The sequence below is a fragment of the Cygnus atratus genome, chromosome 2, assembly GCF_013377495.2.
Source record: "Cygnus atratus isolate AKBS03 ecotype Queensland, Australia chromosome 2, CAtr_DNAZoo_HiC_assembly, whole genome shotgun sequence".
Taxonomy (NCBI): domain Eukaryota; kingdom Metazoa; phylum Chordata; class Aves; order Anseriformes; family Anatidae; genus Cygnus; species Cygnus atratus.
In genome coordinates, this window is record NC_066363.1 from 14,779,645 (window position 1) to 14,798,398 (window position 18,754).

General features: G+C 38.4%; 1 protein-coding gene across 20 annotated transcripts in view; it reads left to right on the forward strand.

Annotated features, from left to right (window-relative positions):
* PARD3 (par-3 family cell polarity regulator) overlaps positions 1-18,754 on the forward strand; it is a 445,585-nt gene that overhangs the window by 319,473 nt on the left and 107,358 nt on the right. For 14 of the 20 annotated variants that reach the window (XM_035545279.2, XM_050708750.1, XM_035545283.2 and 11 more), the window contains one exon: positions 6,486-6,596. The exons of 4 other annotated variants lie outside the window; for them this stretch is intronic. In XM_035545279.2, coding sequence (XP_035401172.1) covers positions 6,486-6,596 — 111 coding nt within the window. Of the gene's footprint in view, positions 1-3,669; positions 4,801-6,485; positions 6,597-18,754 lie in introns of those variants that run through there. 2 more of the 20 variants (XM_035545296.2, XM_035545294.2) reach the window with 2 other exon arrangements.

Sequence of the window (18,754 nt, forward strand, 5' to 3'; positions counted from 1 at the left end):
CTACTGAACTTCTTCTGTCTCAATCAATTTTGGTGTGGTTTTTTTTTTTTCATTAATCACCTAATGCATGTTTCTTCTATAGCTCTTTATTCTAATGAAATATGTGGATGATTTGGCAGATGACAATGGTCTCATCAGTAACGCATCAGAGAAAAATCCATTTAGCAGATTATATGTATATTTGTTTTGTTATATCAAGGATACTGATATATATTCTTGTAAACTGAAGCTATTTTTAACATAAGTTGTAAATACGGAATTTCTGCTGCTACCACCCATACATTCTCCTTTCTTCATTTCTTCAGTGTATGTATTTATTTATGAAAAATCATTTACATGTACATTTTATATAAATTTTACATATTTTTATATATGGCATCATGATGTAGCTTGAACTTGTTCTTTAAATGTTCTGTTGCAATCCAAGCAGCTTCCTTCTCTGTTTAGTCTCACACTGTTTAGTCGCTCTGATGCATTGGCCCACAGCCACTGAAGGCACTTTCTAGTTGGTGTCTTTCTGTTGAGTGTGATAGGTGCTGGATGAAGCCACCTCCTTGTGCATGATGGTCATTCAGGCAAGTAAGCTTGAAAGTAAGCCAGCTAGGGACTGACAGAGAGGTCTGGGTGTGCATTTGAGTTTGATTAGATTATCCACAAAGTTCATGGGATTTCCTATTTTAGGGTCAAGCATCAGACATTTAGGCCTGTGTTCTCGTCTTTTTGTTAACTATAATACAACAAACTAGTATCATAGGGTCTAAGGATAGCCCTTTCCTCTAATGTAATCTTTAAAAAATGATCCTCTCATATTTTTGAAAATTTTCACTTACTATAACTGCTATTGTTGGCTGAATTTCAGAATTAAGTCTGTGGATCTGTGAATATGACTTTGAGCATTTACACTTATCTTGAAATTTTCTCTAACCCTTAATGTAAAAGGAGAATTAAGAAGCTATAAATTAAGTAGAACCCTGGAGTATCTTGGCAATTAGAATGAACAAGATTTCAGCTGCTCTCTTTCATCTATTTCTCACACTCTTGGATAGACAGGGTATTTTTAATTTACAACCTGTATTCAATTAGTCATAGAAGTTTCTTTCTGGAAGTTCTTGCTTATGCAGTTACAGAATAAAATTAAACTGCTTTTTAGCTAAGTTTTTATAGCTAACGTTTAGCTGTACTGTAAACAGGGTTTAGATGAGAGAACTACTGAATAAAGTAGCTGATAAGTGAGATGTTGTTCATGTATTTGTAAATGTTGCTACCATTATAAAAATATTATTATTTAACACACGTGTGTACTCAAAGAAATATTAAGCTATGTCTATGAAAGAATATGATAATAAGCAGGTATTTTTTCAATTGTTTGGGGGAAAATGTACATTGGTCTTTATTTTACATGATCTTTATTTTTCACCGTGAGTAACAATATTCTGTGTTCTGCTTCTAAGAGCACAGACTGGAGGAAGTGGTGGCTGCAGATCAGCGCTGTGCTGCTGTGACAGCAGGTGCTCCACAGCATCTGATGTAGCTCAAGCTTTAGCATCAGGACTTATTCTGTCCTAAATATGCGAGGCAGCAGTGTATGCTTGTGCTGTGCGTCATGGGGTGACTTGTGTCTTTGCAGTGGTATCTTGTGCACTGATTTTAGGTAGGGCTTTTATAGCTCACAAATTGTTGGCAGCACACTTAGGATATGACAGGAGCTTGGAATTAGATTCTCAGGATTGTCTGAACATCAGTGTCGCAGATGCTCCTTTTCTGCACTGTTTTGGTTTTTAATTCCAACAGTAGTTCTTGCCTTTGTTTTTAAACACGGTCCTCCTTTTCACTAATGCAAGAAGCTTTGATTCTGCACTGGTCCTGAGCAGTTCAGTTCTCGTGTCTGCTTCAGGGGAAAAAAAAATAAAGTTGTAATTTCATTTGCATTTGTAAGAACTGCTACGAGTATCCCAGCAGCCAGCCTCACAGCAATGAGAATGAGATGATCATGGGTTCAGACAAGGGCCTGCAAATCTCCAGGTGCTTCAGGCACACACTACCCAGCTGCGTGCAGCAGAGAGCAGCTCCTGCATCAGTGAGGTGAGCAGCGAGGGCTGTGATCAAATCACTCGGCAGTATTCTCAAGGCCATGTTCTTGCAGAAGTCTAGAGAGTCTCTGACACAGGACAAATGGGCGGTGATTGCTGTTCTACAAGGGAGATATTGTTAGCGATTGCACTCTGTGAGCTTCCAGCCGTAGGTTGTTATTACAAGCGAGCAGTTGCTTCAGTGGGGGAAGTTATTAGGTGGGTGTGCCAGGACATTCAATGTGTGCATTATGGAAGAAATAGTGCTGGAAGCAGTAAAATTCCAAAGTTGCAGTGGGTCATGTATAGGATGTGCATCCTGATTCCATCGTTCCTTCCTTTTGAGTGAGCAGTAAAGAAATACGGCTTAGCAACGATGCACGTGCTGGTGGGTTGCAGGGAATGTGTCACTCATGTTATATTGCTCAAGGGGCAAGTCCCAGAGCATGCCACTTGCACATTTAATAAGGTGCAACTTTTACAGAGGTAAGTCAGATCTTTTCCCTGCATCAATTTGGGGTGTTTTAAGTGCCAGGAGTAATTCCGGGGACCTGACCCACACTTTACTTCTTTTGAATCACACAGCTACACAAGTGCCACTGGAGAGCAGCAGGGAGGGGTTCTAGCACAGGCTGCCAAGCCTCAGGGTGGCTGTATGATGTGTGTTTGGTGTATTGAAAGGATATTGCATGGGCTGCTTGAATCTCACTGATCTAAATACCCTTATTTTTATTTTTAAGTGTCCAGTTTTGCCTAATATTTATGAATCAGAGTAGAAAACATCTACATGAGGAAACTGGAAGAACTGGTGATTTTGGGTAGCTTGGCACCAGCCTAATCCCCGGAGTGCACTGAGTGTTGTACAGTTAGGGGAATGCTTTTCAGCTTGCTTTAATGGCGTGCCTCAGTATTGCTCTGTGTTGCTCTTATGTGGTTAAACTTGGCTTGAACATGAATGTTAAATAATTTATAAATAACTTATAAATTTGGTGGAGAGGATGCTGATTTGGGCTGTGGGTTTCATTATGGCTATAAATCATACTTCACGGAGCAAATACTTTTAACAGAAATAAATAACAAACACACTTATTGTTAGCAAAAGCTTTGAACGTCGTTCAGAGTAGGGAATGTTGGCTCCCTCTACAGAAATTAAGGGTTGGGGGGGGAGGTACACATGCGTACATATGTACGTACCCACTTCACGGTTCTTTCAAACACCTTTCTCAAGTGTCGCTGCTGAGCCTGGAAAATGTTTTTCTATTGTTTGTCTGTTACTGCTACTATTGTAAGCTGAAGCTTAGCAGAGATGGGGGACTTGCGATCTCAGTGGAAAAGAGGAATCTTGAGCTTGTAAATATTTTTGCACAGAGGTCTTACTAAAAGTATGCAGACTTGGTTAGAGTCAGACTCAGTTAGGGCAGCGTGCTTCCGAAACCGTTGTGCAGGTCTGTGACGTATAATTATCACGGAGAACTAACTACCTGTGCAGGTGATGCTGTTAAAGACATGAAGCCACAATCAGGGAGGTGGGAGGACAGCATTGATGATTCCGGGTCTGAGTGTAGGGACAGAGCAGTTAATGTTGCTGAACTTATTACAGGCAGTGGTGATTATGGCAGATATATCACTTCTGCGGGTGACAAAGTCCAGAGAAGGCAACTTTCCAAGACCACCGTGGTTCATATTCTGCCAGGCTGTCCACTGCTGGGATGACCACAGAGCTTATCAGAGATTGACACTGGAAAATCTCCTGTCAGAATGGGGAAATTTTGAAATGCCTGGGAAAGGACCAGCGATGTCTTCTTGAAACTCTATCAGGAATGTCCCCGAGGGCAGAAGATGATAAGAAAATACCCTGAAAGAGAAGAAGGGTTGTTGTCACAGCTTGCTCATGAGTCAAAGCAAACCGAGCCCTACTGCTCCACCGAGCACTGCCTGTGTGGTAACTTCCCCCAGCCTCTGTTGAAACACAGCACACGTGTGGCGTGTTCTGGACTTGGACGGTTGGATCTGGAAACTCAAACCATTGATTTTTGCTAGGTTTGCATTACATGTTAATGTGAGAAGTAGTCTCCCCACAGTCATGCAGCCTGACCAGACATTTACTAGATTGCTTACAAGGATTATTATAAATTTCCTGTTTAGATTTCTTTTTTTCTCAATAAGGTATTGATTTTAATATATTTCTGTTCATACTTACAGTTAATTGATTTATGGTGGTAGAAATTCTGTTTTGCTGCCAAAATCTGATGGGTATTAACTGATTCAATTTTACCTTCTTCTTCTTCTTCTTCTTCTTCTTTTTTTTTTTAACCAGTAGTTCATTTTCAAAAATGAACTGGCTGCTCCAGAAGTTGGTTCCTTTGTTTGCCTGACATTTCAAATGGGGCGAGGAAGGGCAGCAGAGGGAAGCAAATGTGGGCATCCCAGAGGTGGTGTGCTCCAGCACGACATATGTCGTGCATCTCCTCCCAGCCCCACGTGTTGTGTCGCTCTGAGCCCTGCCACCCCCAGCCCTCCCTGGGTATCAGGGTAAAGTGGCTCCATTCCATGCTTTTTCTGCCAAGGTTTTTCTCCTCTCTTGGCTAGAGGATTTAGGGCTATTTTAAATTAGCCATTCTCTTTTGTCTGGTGTAAGACATCCAGAACTTGATTGAAATCTCTCGTGTCATATATGTAAATGTTTTGTATAATGCTTTTGACTGCTCTTTAATAAATAAGTGAATGTTTTAAAAGATATAAGCTGGTGTTTCTGGTCACTGAATTTAGTCCGTTTTATATGTAACACATTACATCAGAGATTTAACTTTATGTAGTATTTTGTGCTTCTTAACCCTATCATGTCCTCTGACATTCATTTTTCAGATAATTATTATTGAACAATTTTAGTTTTCATATGCCTGAATTTGGAATTGAGCAGTCTGGGAACTGTGGAGAACAGCCATGCACTTTAAAGTTTATGTACATACTCCTACACTGCTCTTTTTTTTTTTTTTAACAGATGCTTTAGGAACCATGAGCATGGTTACCCAGTATATTAGTATCTCTTGACTGAGTGGCCAGAAATGAATCTTTCTGCAGGTTCACTGTGTGTTATGCCATCAGCCCACACCATGGCTTTGTATTAGAATATACAGGAACAAAAGGGGAAGTATTGTAAGAAACATTTTAAACAATTTATTTTCATGGGTCAGCAGAAAGTTTTAAGAACTGCACGTTTTATTTCACTGTTTGTGAGCATTTTGGAGCCCGCATTATTGCTGGACAAGGCACATTTCAGTGCTTGTGTTTCACTTTTGATGTGGGTCTTTGAGTGCAAAGTGCTGCAAGTGTCAATCTGTGGAGTATAATTCTTGCTGCTTTTTGGTGTGATAAATGATCCCGTGTTTAATAGGTATGTATTATAATAAGATACTGTGTGATAGATATGTGTTATCCTCTCAGCCTTAAGGAGACAGAAAATGGTCATGTAGACTTGGGCTATATTTAGAGTGTGTTTAGTTTGCTCTATACAAAAGTCGTTCCTATCAGAGAAGATCTGAAATGCCTTACAAATGCACAAAATTTTGTCCTAATAATAGCTAAATATCTCAAATGCCAGACTGTGCTCTCCCTGAAAGTCTAAAAAAAATGCAGTGGAATGTGCAAATATGGAACAAACATAAAATGCTTGAAACACAGCCTGTAAAGGGGGAGAGAGGTAAAAGATGCGAGATATTGCCACTGGGCTGGCAATACCCCGCTGCATCTGGGGCAGCCTGGCCAGCACCATCCTTCTGCTCTCGCTGATTGCACCGAACTCCCTTGGGGGAAGAGTCATGGGTAACAAAGTTAAAAACAAACAAAAAAAAACACTTGGTGGTAAAAAAGAATGAATTTCTGTTTTGGATGTTGTCCATTGGATGGTGAAACTGCTTTGTGGGGAGGGTGTGGAGGGTGGTACTGCTTGTAGGGTAGTTGTTGGGCATACAGCTGGGTGTTTCTTTGCAGTTCATATGTGAAAGCCTTCACTTAATGTAAACTTGATTTGCATTCTTTGGCAGTGTTAGTGTTAAATAATTTCTAAAACATTGCTTGACCATGTATTTAAGAATAGTGACACAAAACTCCTGGCAGAAATCAAGAATGTGGCACTATAACTTTTTTGGTTTGTTCTGTTCTTTAGTGAGGAATTCTGTAAACTTTTAAGAGGAGTGAAGAAAAAAAATGAACAACTTATGCAAAAAAAAAAAAAAAAAAGAAAAAAAACACGAAAGCAGCCTGTAAAGATTAATAATTGAAATTCTGAGGTCTTTGTGCTTTCCCTTCCTGGTTTTCAAGCAGCCTTTCTTGGAGGATTTTTTTTGTCTTAGGAAAAGGAAAATACAGTTGTGTTCATTTCACAAGTTAGATTCTTTTTTTGTGTGTTATTAACAGGTTTGGCAAACATCGCAAAGATGACAAGAGTGAGAAAACGGGTAAAATAAAAGTGCAGGAAGCTCTTACTTCAGAAGAGGAGAGAATACGAATGAAGCAAGAACAGGAGAGGTAGACTTCAGTATTTGCTTAAACCTTGATAGAGAGAGTTTGTTTTTTAAACTAAATAACCGAAGTTCAATTTTCACTGATGAAATTTCCCAAATGTTGATATGTTTATATATTTTAAATAACAAGACAAAGCTGGATTTATTTTGGACACTAGTATCCACAGCTTTTTTGGCTGCAGTAAGCATCTTTTATAGACCAAAGCTCCTTTCCTTATTGAGGAGACTGGAGTAATAACATTAAATGTTTTCTCTATACATTCTATAATTGATTTTATTGACTTTTTCAGAAAAGAAATATTTATATAGAATGAAGTATGTTTTGTATTTTTCTTCAAAGTCTTGCATATCTAGTTTTTTCACTGATATATTTAGAAACAACATAAAAATTATAATTTTCAGTGTATTTGTCACTGGGGTTCAGTCTATTTATGTGTTATGCAGTCTGTTTATGGAATGATATGTATATTAAACTGCTAATTGTAAAAATGAGTGGTGAGTACCTCTATTTTTCCTTGTCAGCTTCCTTTACCATTAAAACCTATTAAATGTATATGTCATATGCTCTTCTCAATATTTCCATTCTACTTTTCATCCTGTCTCTTGTAGCCCTAAGTTATTTGGGGCCTAACCTCTGGTATCTCTCATATCAATTTAGTTAAAATCTCAGAGTCTAGGTTGTAAATTAACTAGTATACAGGGTTGTGTGTGGAGACTCTTTGAATAGATATCTCTTCAGTAAGGAGACCAACTTTAAAGGGCTACATAGCTTGAATGCTGAATGGTAAATAGATTCAGACACATTTAGCAGTGAAAGTGAACAATGAGTTGAGATGATTTATCTAAAAATTATCATATAGCTTAGCCATAAATTGTGGATTGAAGTAGGAACTATGGAGGGAAATTTTGTTGTCCTTGTACAGGAGGTGTGACTAGTTAGTCATAATGATCTCTTTGACCATCATCTCTATGCACCTTGGACTTCTGCAGGTAAGAACAGAAGTTTGCAAATGATGGCTTCATCATTCTGACAACTTACTGGAATAGCAGAGCCATGATATCTCTTGTGTAGTCTCCTCAGTTCAATGTAAAATGGTTAGCTCTCAGTTGTTTTAAGGCTGAGTGATTTACATTACAGTTAAGGCAGGCTATACATTGATGAGTTACTGAAGATCAACAGCAACTTGTTAAACTGCAGAAACTTTATCATATGAGACCATCTGTTTGGATTACATTATGGGATATTTTTTTTCTCTTTAACAGATATACTAGCATAAATCTATGTAAAAAGTTATTCATGTCTTTCTCCATCCATTCTGACAGTAGAGGGTGGCTGGATCACAGTGTTTGGTTGGTTTTTACTTGACAGATTATTTTTTATTTTCTCTTTTAACAAAAGTGAAACAGGATCACTAAATCTGTTCCTGTTTTTAAGAGTAATCTGCTTTCAGATTAAACGGTAAAGGGAAATAATGAAAATGAAGGAAATAAGTTAATTTGGAAATAAGTGTGTTTGTGCAGTCAGCTTTCCTTTATGCATGGGCAGACCATCCAATTTGGGGATAAACTTATACTGGGGGTGCAGAGACACTGAAAGCTTCCATAGCTCCAGCCAGCTCAGGGTTGCAGAAGACATAGCCACATGTGCACAGTGCTGATCCCTGGCTTAATGGGCTCTGCTGAACCCAAGGTTGCTCAGCACTTAGAGCTTGTTAGCAACTGTAGGTCCCCAGGTAATCAGCCATGTACATTTATGCAAAGAAGGAAGACTGGGTGTTGAGTTAGTAATGTTTTCTCTCTCTTCATTCTCTCCTTTCTCTGTCTCTCTGTCTCTCTCTGTCTCTCTCAGTAAGAATGGTGAGAGTATAGACTGTCCATGTGATGATATGAGAGAGGTTGCAATAGTCACGCTGGGTACCAAGGTAGAATTATGAAATTATTTGTATAGCCCCCCATGCATGGAGCAAATTCCTAATCCCTGTCCATCAAGTTATGCTAACCATTTTGACTCTTTCCTGGAATCTCACTCCTTGTGTGCCGTAAAACAATTTTATGTCTCCACTGAAACTGCAGAAAATGCATGTGCCAGAACTTCATAACAGCTTGATGTTATCATAACACGGGTCCTCTTCCTCCCGTTATTCTTTTTCCCTAACTGTGTATTTGCTTTCCTTTGTGTTATGTCTATAAGAGAATGCAAGTTCTTTGGGGTAGTGGCATGTACAACTAATAAAAAATAATAAAATAGCAACCAAATGTGTGAGGTGCTTCCTTATGTTTATGAAAAATTCAGATGTTGATTTGATCCATAGAGACTTTAAATCTTTGTGCAGTTAGATTGCAGAGTTTCCTTTTGATCCCGTAAAATAATGCTGCTAGATACATGCTATTAATGAAGAGTACTCTTGCGAATTAACTGAACAATCCCTCAAAGTGCTTGTGAGGAGACAGAGTGAAATATTACTGTGTTAACAAGTGTTGGTTCATAATGGCTGCTATTCTAACTTTGTTTTCTGTGGGTTTTTCCCCCCTCAATGTTTTTAGCGTTACAATTCACTTGCTCTGTTTTACTTGGTATTTGATGCTATATACCTCTGAAATGATGCAATACTTTGGGGAAATAGGCTGGATTTAATGAATTTACTATGTATGAAAGGCTTGGAAGAAAAATCCTTAGGGGGTCAGAGAACAAGTGAATGGTCCATTAAAAAATCAATCATGCCCACAATTTTATAAAATTATTATGCTTTGACTTGATAATTTAAGATATTGTGCTTACAATAGATTTTCTTTAATCTTAAAAATAGTATTCATATTGACTATAAGCAAATAAGTAAATTAATGTTCTTCAATTTACCATGATTAAAATAGTAAAATTGCCTTGTATAAATATATTATTAGCAATAATTTCTTACTAAGGAGGATATCTCTTCTGCTGTATATGGTACGTGTTTACTGACAATCTTTACAAAGGAATTTTGAACAGGAAAATAAATTATCTAGTCACAAATACAGGCAGCTTTCAATGAAATAAAATATTGGACCAATTAGGCGTGTCATCTGATGAGACCACCCACCAGTCTTACCAAAATTGCTGTAAGATGCTTGCTACTTGTAAATTCTTACAAGTTCAGACTAATGGTTCTTTCAAGGGCATAGGACATTGTCCACTTGAATCACTATTCTTTAACATTGGTTTGCTCCAGAAAAAGAAGTCTACTTGTATTATCCTTGAGTATCTGTCAAGCACTTCTGAAAATCCAGTTGGTTTCTAGTGTGCTGTTGGGAAGGTTGTTTCTCTCCAAAAATAGACACCAATCAAAACCGTAAGACAAAACTAAGCAATAGATTTTCTGAACTTGGCTTTGTATCTCCTAAAAAAACGACTGTACTGCAGAGTCTTGCGGAATTTGAGTAAGGTATGAATTGAACTACCTCTATTCTTGTGCCAGATCACAGCCATTTTAAATATACGCTAACTTGGAGCTCCTCTTTGCCATCCTGTTATCCAGTCCATCACTCGACCACTAGAACTGGATAACACTGAGATCCTACATTGGCTGGGGTAGACTGGGAAAACAGCCCCGGGTGCTTCTTAGTCTTGTTATATATAGTAGATAGTCTGCCAATTCCAGACTTTCCTGATGAACCTGTAATTGGCCCATCTTCCTCAGAGTATTGCCTTGAATTGTACAGATTGGAGATGTATGGGATATCTTGAGCTTTCAGAGATGCTTCAATCTGCTTACAGTCTCACACAAGCATTGCTATGTAGGGTAGACTTAAAATTAGATTCTGAAACTTTTGTCAATGGCCATCATGCATTAGAGTTACAACCCACTTGTTTTCATATGGATGGTCACCTTCTGCTGTCCTACTGGACCTAAGCCTTGGGAAGCCCACAGACCTTTTCACTTTAGAAACAAACTCTATATATCTGGTCTTTGAGGGCCTCCCAGGTGAGGGTTTTCTCACCATGTAGCCAATGTGTCCATGGGGTGCCCTGCAGTCTGATTGTCCTGAAATGTTTTCTGACTCTTTCAAGACCCTGTAGACCCTTTTTCTTAGGAGATGTGAAGACAGAAACGTTCAGAAAACTCACTGCTTAGATTTGTCTTCTGGTTTTGGTTGGTGGCTTGTGCTGAAGGGAGACATCTCCCTAACAGCAGGTTCTGATACCTCCCTCCTTCACCCTTGGATTTTTCTTTGCATATTATTTCCCTGCAGCTCTGGGTTCAGTGCAAAAGAAAATAAATCTTTAGCAAAATCAAAGCCCTTTGCCTGTGTTCTGCCCATCCTCAGCTCAGGCACCTTCTGTTCATGACACCTGCATGGCCCAGCCATGTGTGCTTGGCCTGTCTGAGGCCTTGGACTCCCCCTAGCAAAACAAACACTCCCCAACCCAAACAACTTTCCTCTTTGTGCCCAGGTAGTGGATAACAGAACAAAATAAATATTCTTTGTGAAGTTTTCAACAAGTTCAGCTGTATCCAGCACGTTTCACTGCTAGATAACACTTAAAAAGATGAAAGCTGCAATTCTAATGTAATCTCATGATTCAGAGTATGTGATCCCAGCTATGGGTGAATGCTGCTTATGCTTCAATCCACCTCTAGAGCCACTGCTTCCTCAGGAAAAAAAACACTACAGGATATTTTCTCCATTTTGCTAATACACTGAGTAAAGAGCTTTACTCGTGTTCTGCAAATCTGTCTGTTACCATACAGATATGTTAATCTTAGCTTTGTATTCTTCCTCAACTTCCACAGAAATGAATGCAAAATCAGGTGCTTAAACACCTGTATGGTGAGGATCAGTAGTGAGGCGATAAGGAGAAACCTTTTGGAAAAGAATTAAATAGCTGTATCACTGGAAGTGCTATGGCAGAGTAGTCAGGTGCTTTTGGAGCCAGGGAGCCAGCAGGGTATGCCTTCCTTTGCTCTGAAAAAGAAGCCATACATTGCCAGTCTTGGCTGGACTTGGAGGAAGATTAACACACAGCAAAGCAGTGCCATGCTTCATGCATACATGTGTATGTATAGTTGTCATCTGCAAAATAAACCTCTTTCCTTTCTAGTTTTCCCACGTTACGTTATGGAAAATCCAACCTTTTGTTCCTGTGGGCTATGAAGAGAATTACATTTACATCGTTCTGCTGTTATTTTTATCCTTGCCTGTGCAAATGGCATCACTGTCGTGGCAGTGTCGCCTGTGGGCTGCAGAGCCAGGAGGGGGAGCTCCCAACGAGGCTTTGTGCGGGGCTGCCCGGGCTGGGGCTGCCCTGGGCTGGGGAAGCAGCAGCAGGCTGTGGCTCTGCGATGGTGCTCATGGCTCAACAGGGTTTTGTGTGGCAGAGTATATCTTAATGCCTTGCTATCAGCCGTGGAAAACTCTTTTAGAATGGGAACTGGGGGGAGTTTATAAATTGGAGGTAGGACATGGTGCTCTTACAACTTCAACGGAGTATGGCCAAAAAAAAGTGGGAGAAATGGCTGAGAATCTTTGTCGTGCAGAGATGCTGTCTGGGAGAGGTGGGTCAGGCATTTATCTCTGTATCGGCTGTTTTGCTGTTACTTTTGTAGATCAATCAATGGGCTGACAATGTTTTTTGGTGCTAACATAAACGAGCACAATTTTGGTGTGTGTTTTTCACGTAATGATTTTTCCTAAACTTAGAGCGAAGCATTCTGTATGTTCATTAGTAACTAAAATAACACCAATATCTTTTCCTGAATGTTTTGGTCATTCCATAAATTGTTTCCTAAGGGTATAAGAGTCTTTATCTCCAACATATAATAAACTTCTCTTCATCTTTCTCTAGTGCCATTAAAGCCACAAGCCTTTTGTTGTAAAAGTATACTAATGAATAGAAATGTTACAACAAGAACAGAAGTCTTGTGTTTTCCCTTCATCATGCATCATCCATTTTAATTAGACGAAAGGGTGGTGAGTACTGTGACAAGAGTCTGGAATTAAAATCATTAATTGATGTCAAGCTGACGAGAGACTGCTAACATGAATTTACTGACAGCAGGAAAGAAATTAACCTTATTACTTTACTTAGTACATTGGGACTATTTATTATATTTTCCTATGCAAGTTCAGTGAGTTCCATTTATGATTATAGAGAAAGACAAATAATTAATAAACACTGTATAAAGTTTTATTACCTCCTATCAATGAAGTTTACATGAAAACCACATCAATAACTTAAAAAAACACAACATAACAAGCCACCACGTCCCTTTAATCAACATAACTCATCAAAGCAATTACAGCAATATTTTTTATATTTTAAATGAGTATAATATACTGTGCTATACTCTCTAGCCAAGTACAATTACAAAAGTGATCTGATTTAAAACTATGCCTTAGTTTCTCAATGTCAGTATTGCAAAAAATGAAACATATTTTCTCCAGCAGTGACGTTGATTGGAATAACTGTCTGTTTTGATCATCATTGGAAGGTCAGCCTAACAAAGATGTGTTTTAATGTTAAGCATCTTTATCCTTTAGATGAAAGATATAATAGTGTCTTACAGAATGACAGCAGCATCCTATAGATAATTTGTGACCCAAAGGTCATAATAAAAGAATAGAGGGGAGGTCATCCTGTAGTAAAGGCCATCTGGAACTGTTAAAGTATCAGATGGAGTAGGGGGCTGAACAGCAGGACACTCTTGGCGTCTTTCCAGATTTCCCAGAGAGACCATAATATTTTTATTGGAAAATCCCAACTTTTTCCCCTTAAGCAAAATATTTTCATGAAGCCGTTTCATCTTACTTTTAGGAAAAAAGACAACATACTGTGATATGAAGAGAATTTTTGCTTCATATATAACCTAAGTGCTATCTGTCTTTAAAATAATGCAAAGATTCAACTTTAGTTTTTCTGCTACTGTATTTTGATGCCATTTTACAGCTTTCATGAGAAACATTAACTCTAAATGCATAATTATTGCAAACATTCAGAATATAAATGTTTTCTAAAGTGACTTGCATATAATCCTTTCTGATAAAACTTCTGCCCCCTTCCCAGCTCACAGGAGAGGAGAGGAAAAAAAAATTCCTCTGTGAATCAGAAAATCAAAGCAATGTGTTTCTCATTCTCACTTATTTTGAGATGGGGTCTGCTTGTCAAGGGATATTCCAGTTTCACTGAGACTTGCAGCATTGTTTTTGGCATTTGTTTTTTACATAAAGGATGAGGGTGCAGAATGTGAATAACAAATCAACAGCAGTATTTTTTGTAAAACACAGAAGTGAAGCATGAGAACATTGAGCTTTGGAAAAATATTTCAGAGCAGTTCCACTTCATAAAAGCGCAGACTTCCAGAGATATGTAAATTGTAGCTTTTGTGGAATAATAGTTGCCGAGATGTTTTTTAAGCAAAGCTCCTTACATTCTCTAAGTACATTTTGTAAGTATACAGATTGCGATTATAAGATATCACACTAAAAATGTATTTTCACTGTTATTCTTCTACAGAGATTCAAGACATTGTACTGAGCATGGTCTGGCCAAGTCCCTTGCCATAAATCTAAAAATATCATTTATTTGGTCTTTATAATCTGAGTTATAAATTTGGTTAAGGTGTCTTGCAGATCATACAAGTTCAGCACTCTGTTAGTTCTAAGTAATGACACTAGTTTGTAGCATTCCACTTTTGAATGCCAAGAATTTTAGGTAGGACAACAGTCTGCCCTCTGTTGACTGATAAACCATGCTGTTAGTGGTAGAGTCTGTGTAGCAAATACTTATTTAAGAATGAAACAAATTGTAGCATAATTACTGACTTATTGAATATGGCTGTGTATTGTTGCTGAGTTGAACATAACTGAAAACCCTTTAGATTTTCCAGGCTGAACTACAGGAGTTAAGTAGCTTACTATAGTAACCTATAGTAGGTTAGTAACCTATAGTACAGTGACTATTATAGGTTATTACAGTAAGCTACTGCACTAAAACCTCTCTTTGTTCTAATTTTTAGATACAGCAGCAATTATCTGAGTAATCACAAAGATACCTAATGACACATTCACAACAGGCAGACAGGTCTCCTCTCCACACCACGTCTCACCTTTTATTTTGCAACCAGTTACTTACAAAACCTTACAATACAAACCTCTTAATGGGTTATAAGAAACCTAGTTCAGTGTCTGGCCATGCTGTAGATATATGCTGTCACTCAGTACTGTGAGCCAGCAGGGTTTTAGAAGTGAATTCTGAGAGGTGTTGTGGATGCTAATTTTTGGTCCTAAGCAAAAGATACTGACATAAAAGCTATATTCTCCATTTGTGGTGTTTTCCCTCCCCTCCCCTCTCCCTCTCCCTCTCCCTCTCCCTCTCCCTCTCCCTCTCCCTCTCCCTCTCCCTCTCCCTCTCCCTCTCCCTCTCCCTCTCCCTCTCCCTCTCCCTCTCCCTCTCCCTCTCCCTCTCCCTCTCCCTCTCCCTCTGTATGAGATTCACATAATCCCTTGTTGTGTTGTAAGGGTTTTCATTGTAATTTTTTGTCACTTCACACTGTTTCATTTTCCAACTTTAGGACTAGGCTACTTCATACATAGCACTCTAGAAACAGAATAACAGACCTGAAATTGAGCTAGTGGCAATATTTCATACCCACTTATGTTACTGGGCTGGCTGGAGGAGGGTGGTGCTGGAAAGGGTCATCTCAACTGACTGATGACAGTATTGTAACTGGACCTCCAGTTACTGCCTGTAGCATCTGTGAATGACTGATTTGATAATGTGGTATGATATATGGTAGCAGTTGATATATGGTATGTCTTTGTCATTAGCTTCTTGAACATACAAGTACAGCTGCTCCTTACATATTTAACTACAGCATTCAGGTGTTAGTGCTGCTTACTGGCTTTGTTCTCCAGTTGGAAAAATATTGTTGGGGAAGAAATTGCCCAGCAAAGCCTCCCTGAGAGAGAAAATCAGCAGTCTTAAGTGAGTAGGGTTTGAAGCAGGAGCTCTTCCAAGTCATGTTTTAGCAATAGCTGAATCTCATGATCTGCTTTGTACTACTTCAGTCCAGCAAAAGGGCTAATAGGAGATCAGAGCTAGATTAATCTAATGACCAGGGGTCTGTCTCATAGGTGTAAATATCAGCTAATCTGGCTGGTTTTATAAAGCAGAAGAAAAAAATCCATTTTCCTCACAGAGAGCAATGATGTTCTTTGATGCACCCTGGTTCCGAGCAGGAACTGGGCTACTGCTCCAGTTGCCCATTTGGGGGATCTCCGCTGCTGGGGCCGCTGACCCCAGGACCAGACATGAAAATTATACAAAAAAAAAAAAATTAGAATGAAAATTACAAAATTTCAGTCCTTGTAACATTTGTTTTGGGGATGGGAGGACCTGCTATCCTGCCTACAAACCTGATAAATTTGGCTTTGGTTGAAACATATCCTTAAAGACACCACAGCAGGTATACCCCCCACTCCCAAATCCCCAAATGCTGCAGACTATTAACTGTGTAAAGTAGTCTAAAGGCTCCATTGAAATGCAAGTAAGGTGGTAATTTACAGATTATTATTATTTTTTTTTTTTCAAAATAGCAGGGATTTTCACTTATTTACTCCAAGATCCAAGAAAGCAGGATTGAGATACTCTGCTGAGGGAAAATGCATCTTCACTTTGAAAAACTTCAGTGAATCGAGAAAGTCAGAGATTTTAAAAAAATAAATAAATAAAAAAGTTGGGGTGAGATATCACCAGGTTAGAGAATTTAGATATTAGACAATTATGGCGTCTCCTTTAGTTTCATCAGTGTCACTTGGTCTCAAATTTCTGTTTGCACTTTAGCTACTTATACAAATAATATTTATCTTCTGCTTTTTTTCATTTCTTCACATCTTCATTTTTACTTTGTTACCTTCTTTATCAGCATTATTTATGACTCCTTACAAAAATGAGCATGCTGTTCTCTTCTGAATATAGTAGGGCACTTATAGTAATCACTTTTTTTTTTTTTAACTACATCCTTCCTCAGTTGTAGCTCATTAAAGGTTTTTGAAATTCTCATGGATCTCTTCTTCATGTAGGATTTAAGGAGGGAGAACTGCAGGGAGAACCTAGGCACTATCACATTTTCTAATTGGCAAATATTGGTGATTGTTGGAGGAGGAAAAAAATAAGACTGATTGTGTAGACCTCTTTCTATAATTTCAAGGTGGTGGACACTGTTTTTGTTAGTTTGTTATTTATAAATATTTACTCTCTGTTATGTTTGTCTGTTCTTGTAGAAATATTACATGGGAAATACATATGTATAAAATTTCAGTGAAAGTGTAGCATTATAGACCCAGAGGAGAGGGTATGTCAGTTTTCCAAGACTGGATCTCCATTGTATGTCATTCCTGCAAGATGTTTGTTTCATCCTTTTTTTTATGCATCTTTTTATTTTTTTTTTTTCTTAATGGCATAGGCTCGATAACTTCCCTTAGTTAGAAAGTTCCGCTGCCTACAGTATCTAGGCTCAGTCACTATTGCTGGAGTTTAAATACCTAATACTTGTATTAGAGATGGAAAACATTATAATTTTCCTCCTTATGTATTAGGAGACTGCTATTATGTCCCCACTGTCTTTTTTCTTTTCCACAGCAGCTTGACATTGCTAACCTGTGTATATCTGTCATCCAGTAGAATTTCCAGATCCATTCCTGAAAAAGCAGCTCACAGGTTTTTTCCTACTTCTAATTGATATGCTTAATTATTCTATGTAAATTACCTTCTACTTGTTGTTATTGAAGTTAATTCTATTTTTGAAGTCCACTCTGTCCTTCAGGAGCATTTGAAATTTTAATCCTTTCCTCTATTGTTCATTTTGTTCATCTGGGCTTTGTGCAGATTCAATAGCATCCTAATTTATAATGAAACCCTGAGCAAATTCAGAGAGGGATCCTGTAGAAAATGCCACAATTCGTCCTCCTGGTGTGACTGAATTACTGAAACCTACACTTTAGATACTCTGTAGGAACTGCCCAGTTCAACCTATTGCATCCATCCTGTTGTCATTTTTGTCTTAGCCTTAGATCTACTGTTTGTCCTCTATTCACAAGGCCTTTTACTGTGTTACAGAACGAAATCAGATTGACGTGACCACATCTGTTCTTGATATGGTGGCTACTGCTTGTCCCATTATCTTCTCAGTGGTTACCAATAGTTGGGTTCAAAGTTTCTCAGGGGAGTGAAGTTAAACTGACTAGTTGATAATTCTCTTGCTCCTCCAAAGGGATGTTGACTTCTAGTCTTTCAGTATTTTAGCTGTCCTCAACAGCTTCTCATGATTACTGGAAAAGGTCTGAGACTACCTGAGACAGTGGTGTGTGTGGGATGTTCAAGTAGCTTAACTAGCTTAACCAGTTTCTAGCTACTTCTGTTGATGTTAGATTCGAGATATTTTTTGTTATTGGTGGCAATATCAATAGCGCTGGCCACCTGCTTGCAATCAACCATTTTAGTGAAGATAGATGAAGAGAAAAAAACAACAAATTAAGCCTTAGGTTTCCTCAGCATCATCTGTCAATATCGTTCCCTCACTACTGAGCAGGGAAGCAACCTTTTCTTTGCTCTTCCTTTTACTGCTAATGCAATTACACAATGATTTATTGTTATCTTTAAAGCTCCCTGCTACTTTTATCTCACATTATGCCTTGGCCTTTCTGATTTTGTCCCTGTATTCTTGTGCTTATCCATAGCAAACTGACCACATTTTGTGTACGTTTCATCATTTGCTTGAAGTCAAAGGACAGTCATATTTAAGGCAACTGGCTACATACGCATGTACACATCAAAGTGTTCTTTTTTTATTTATTAACTTGAAAAGGTTGTTTTCCAATTTAAAAATACTTAGCAGTATTTTATTTATTTATTAATTTATTAACATTCTTAAGTTTTGAATGAAATGGTGAGGGGCACATGAGGAAGAAAAGGTGTCTCTGTTTGCAGCTTGTTGCTGCTCATGATTACCCATTGCCCACAGCGATCCTTTAGAATGATTTCCCCAGGAAACCAGGCAGCTTTGCTGAGCTATAATGGTTATAACTATGATAACTGACTAGCTCTAATCACAATAAGAAAAGCTAAGTGTAATATGCAGGTTCAGAAGGAAATCACAATAATGTCCATAATCAAGGTACCCTCTTTAG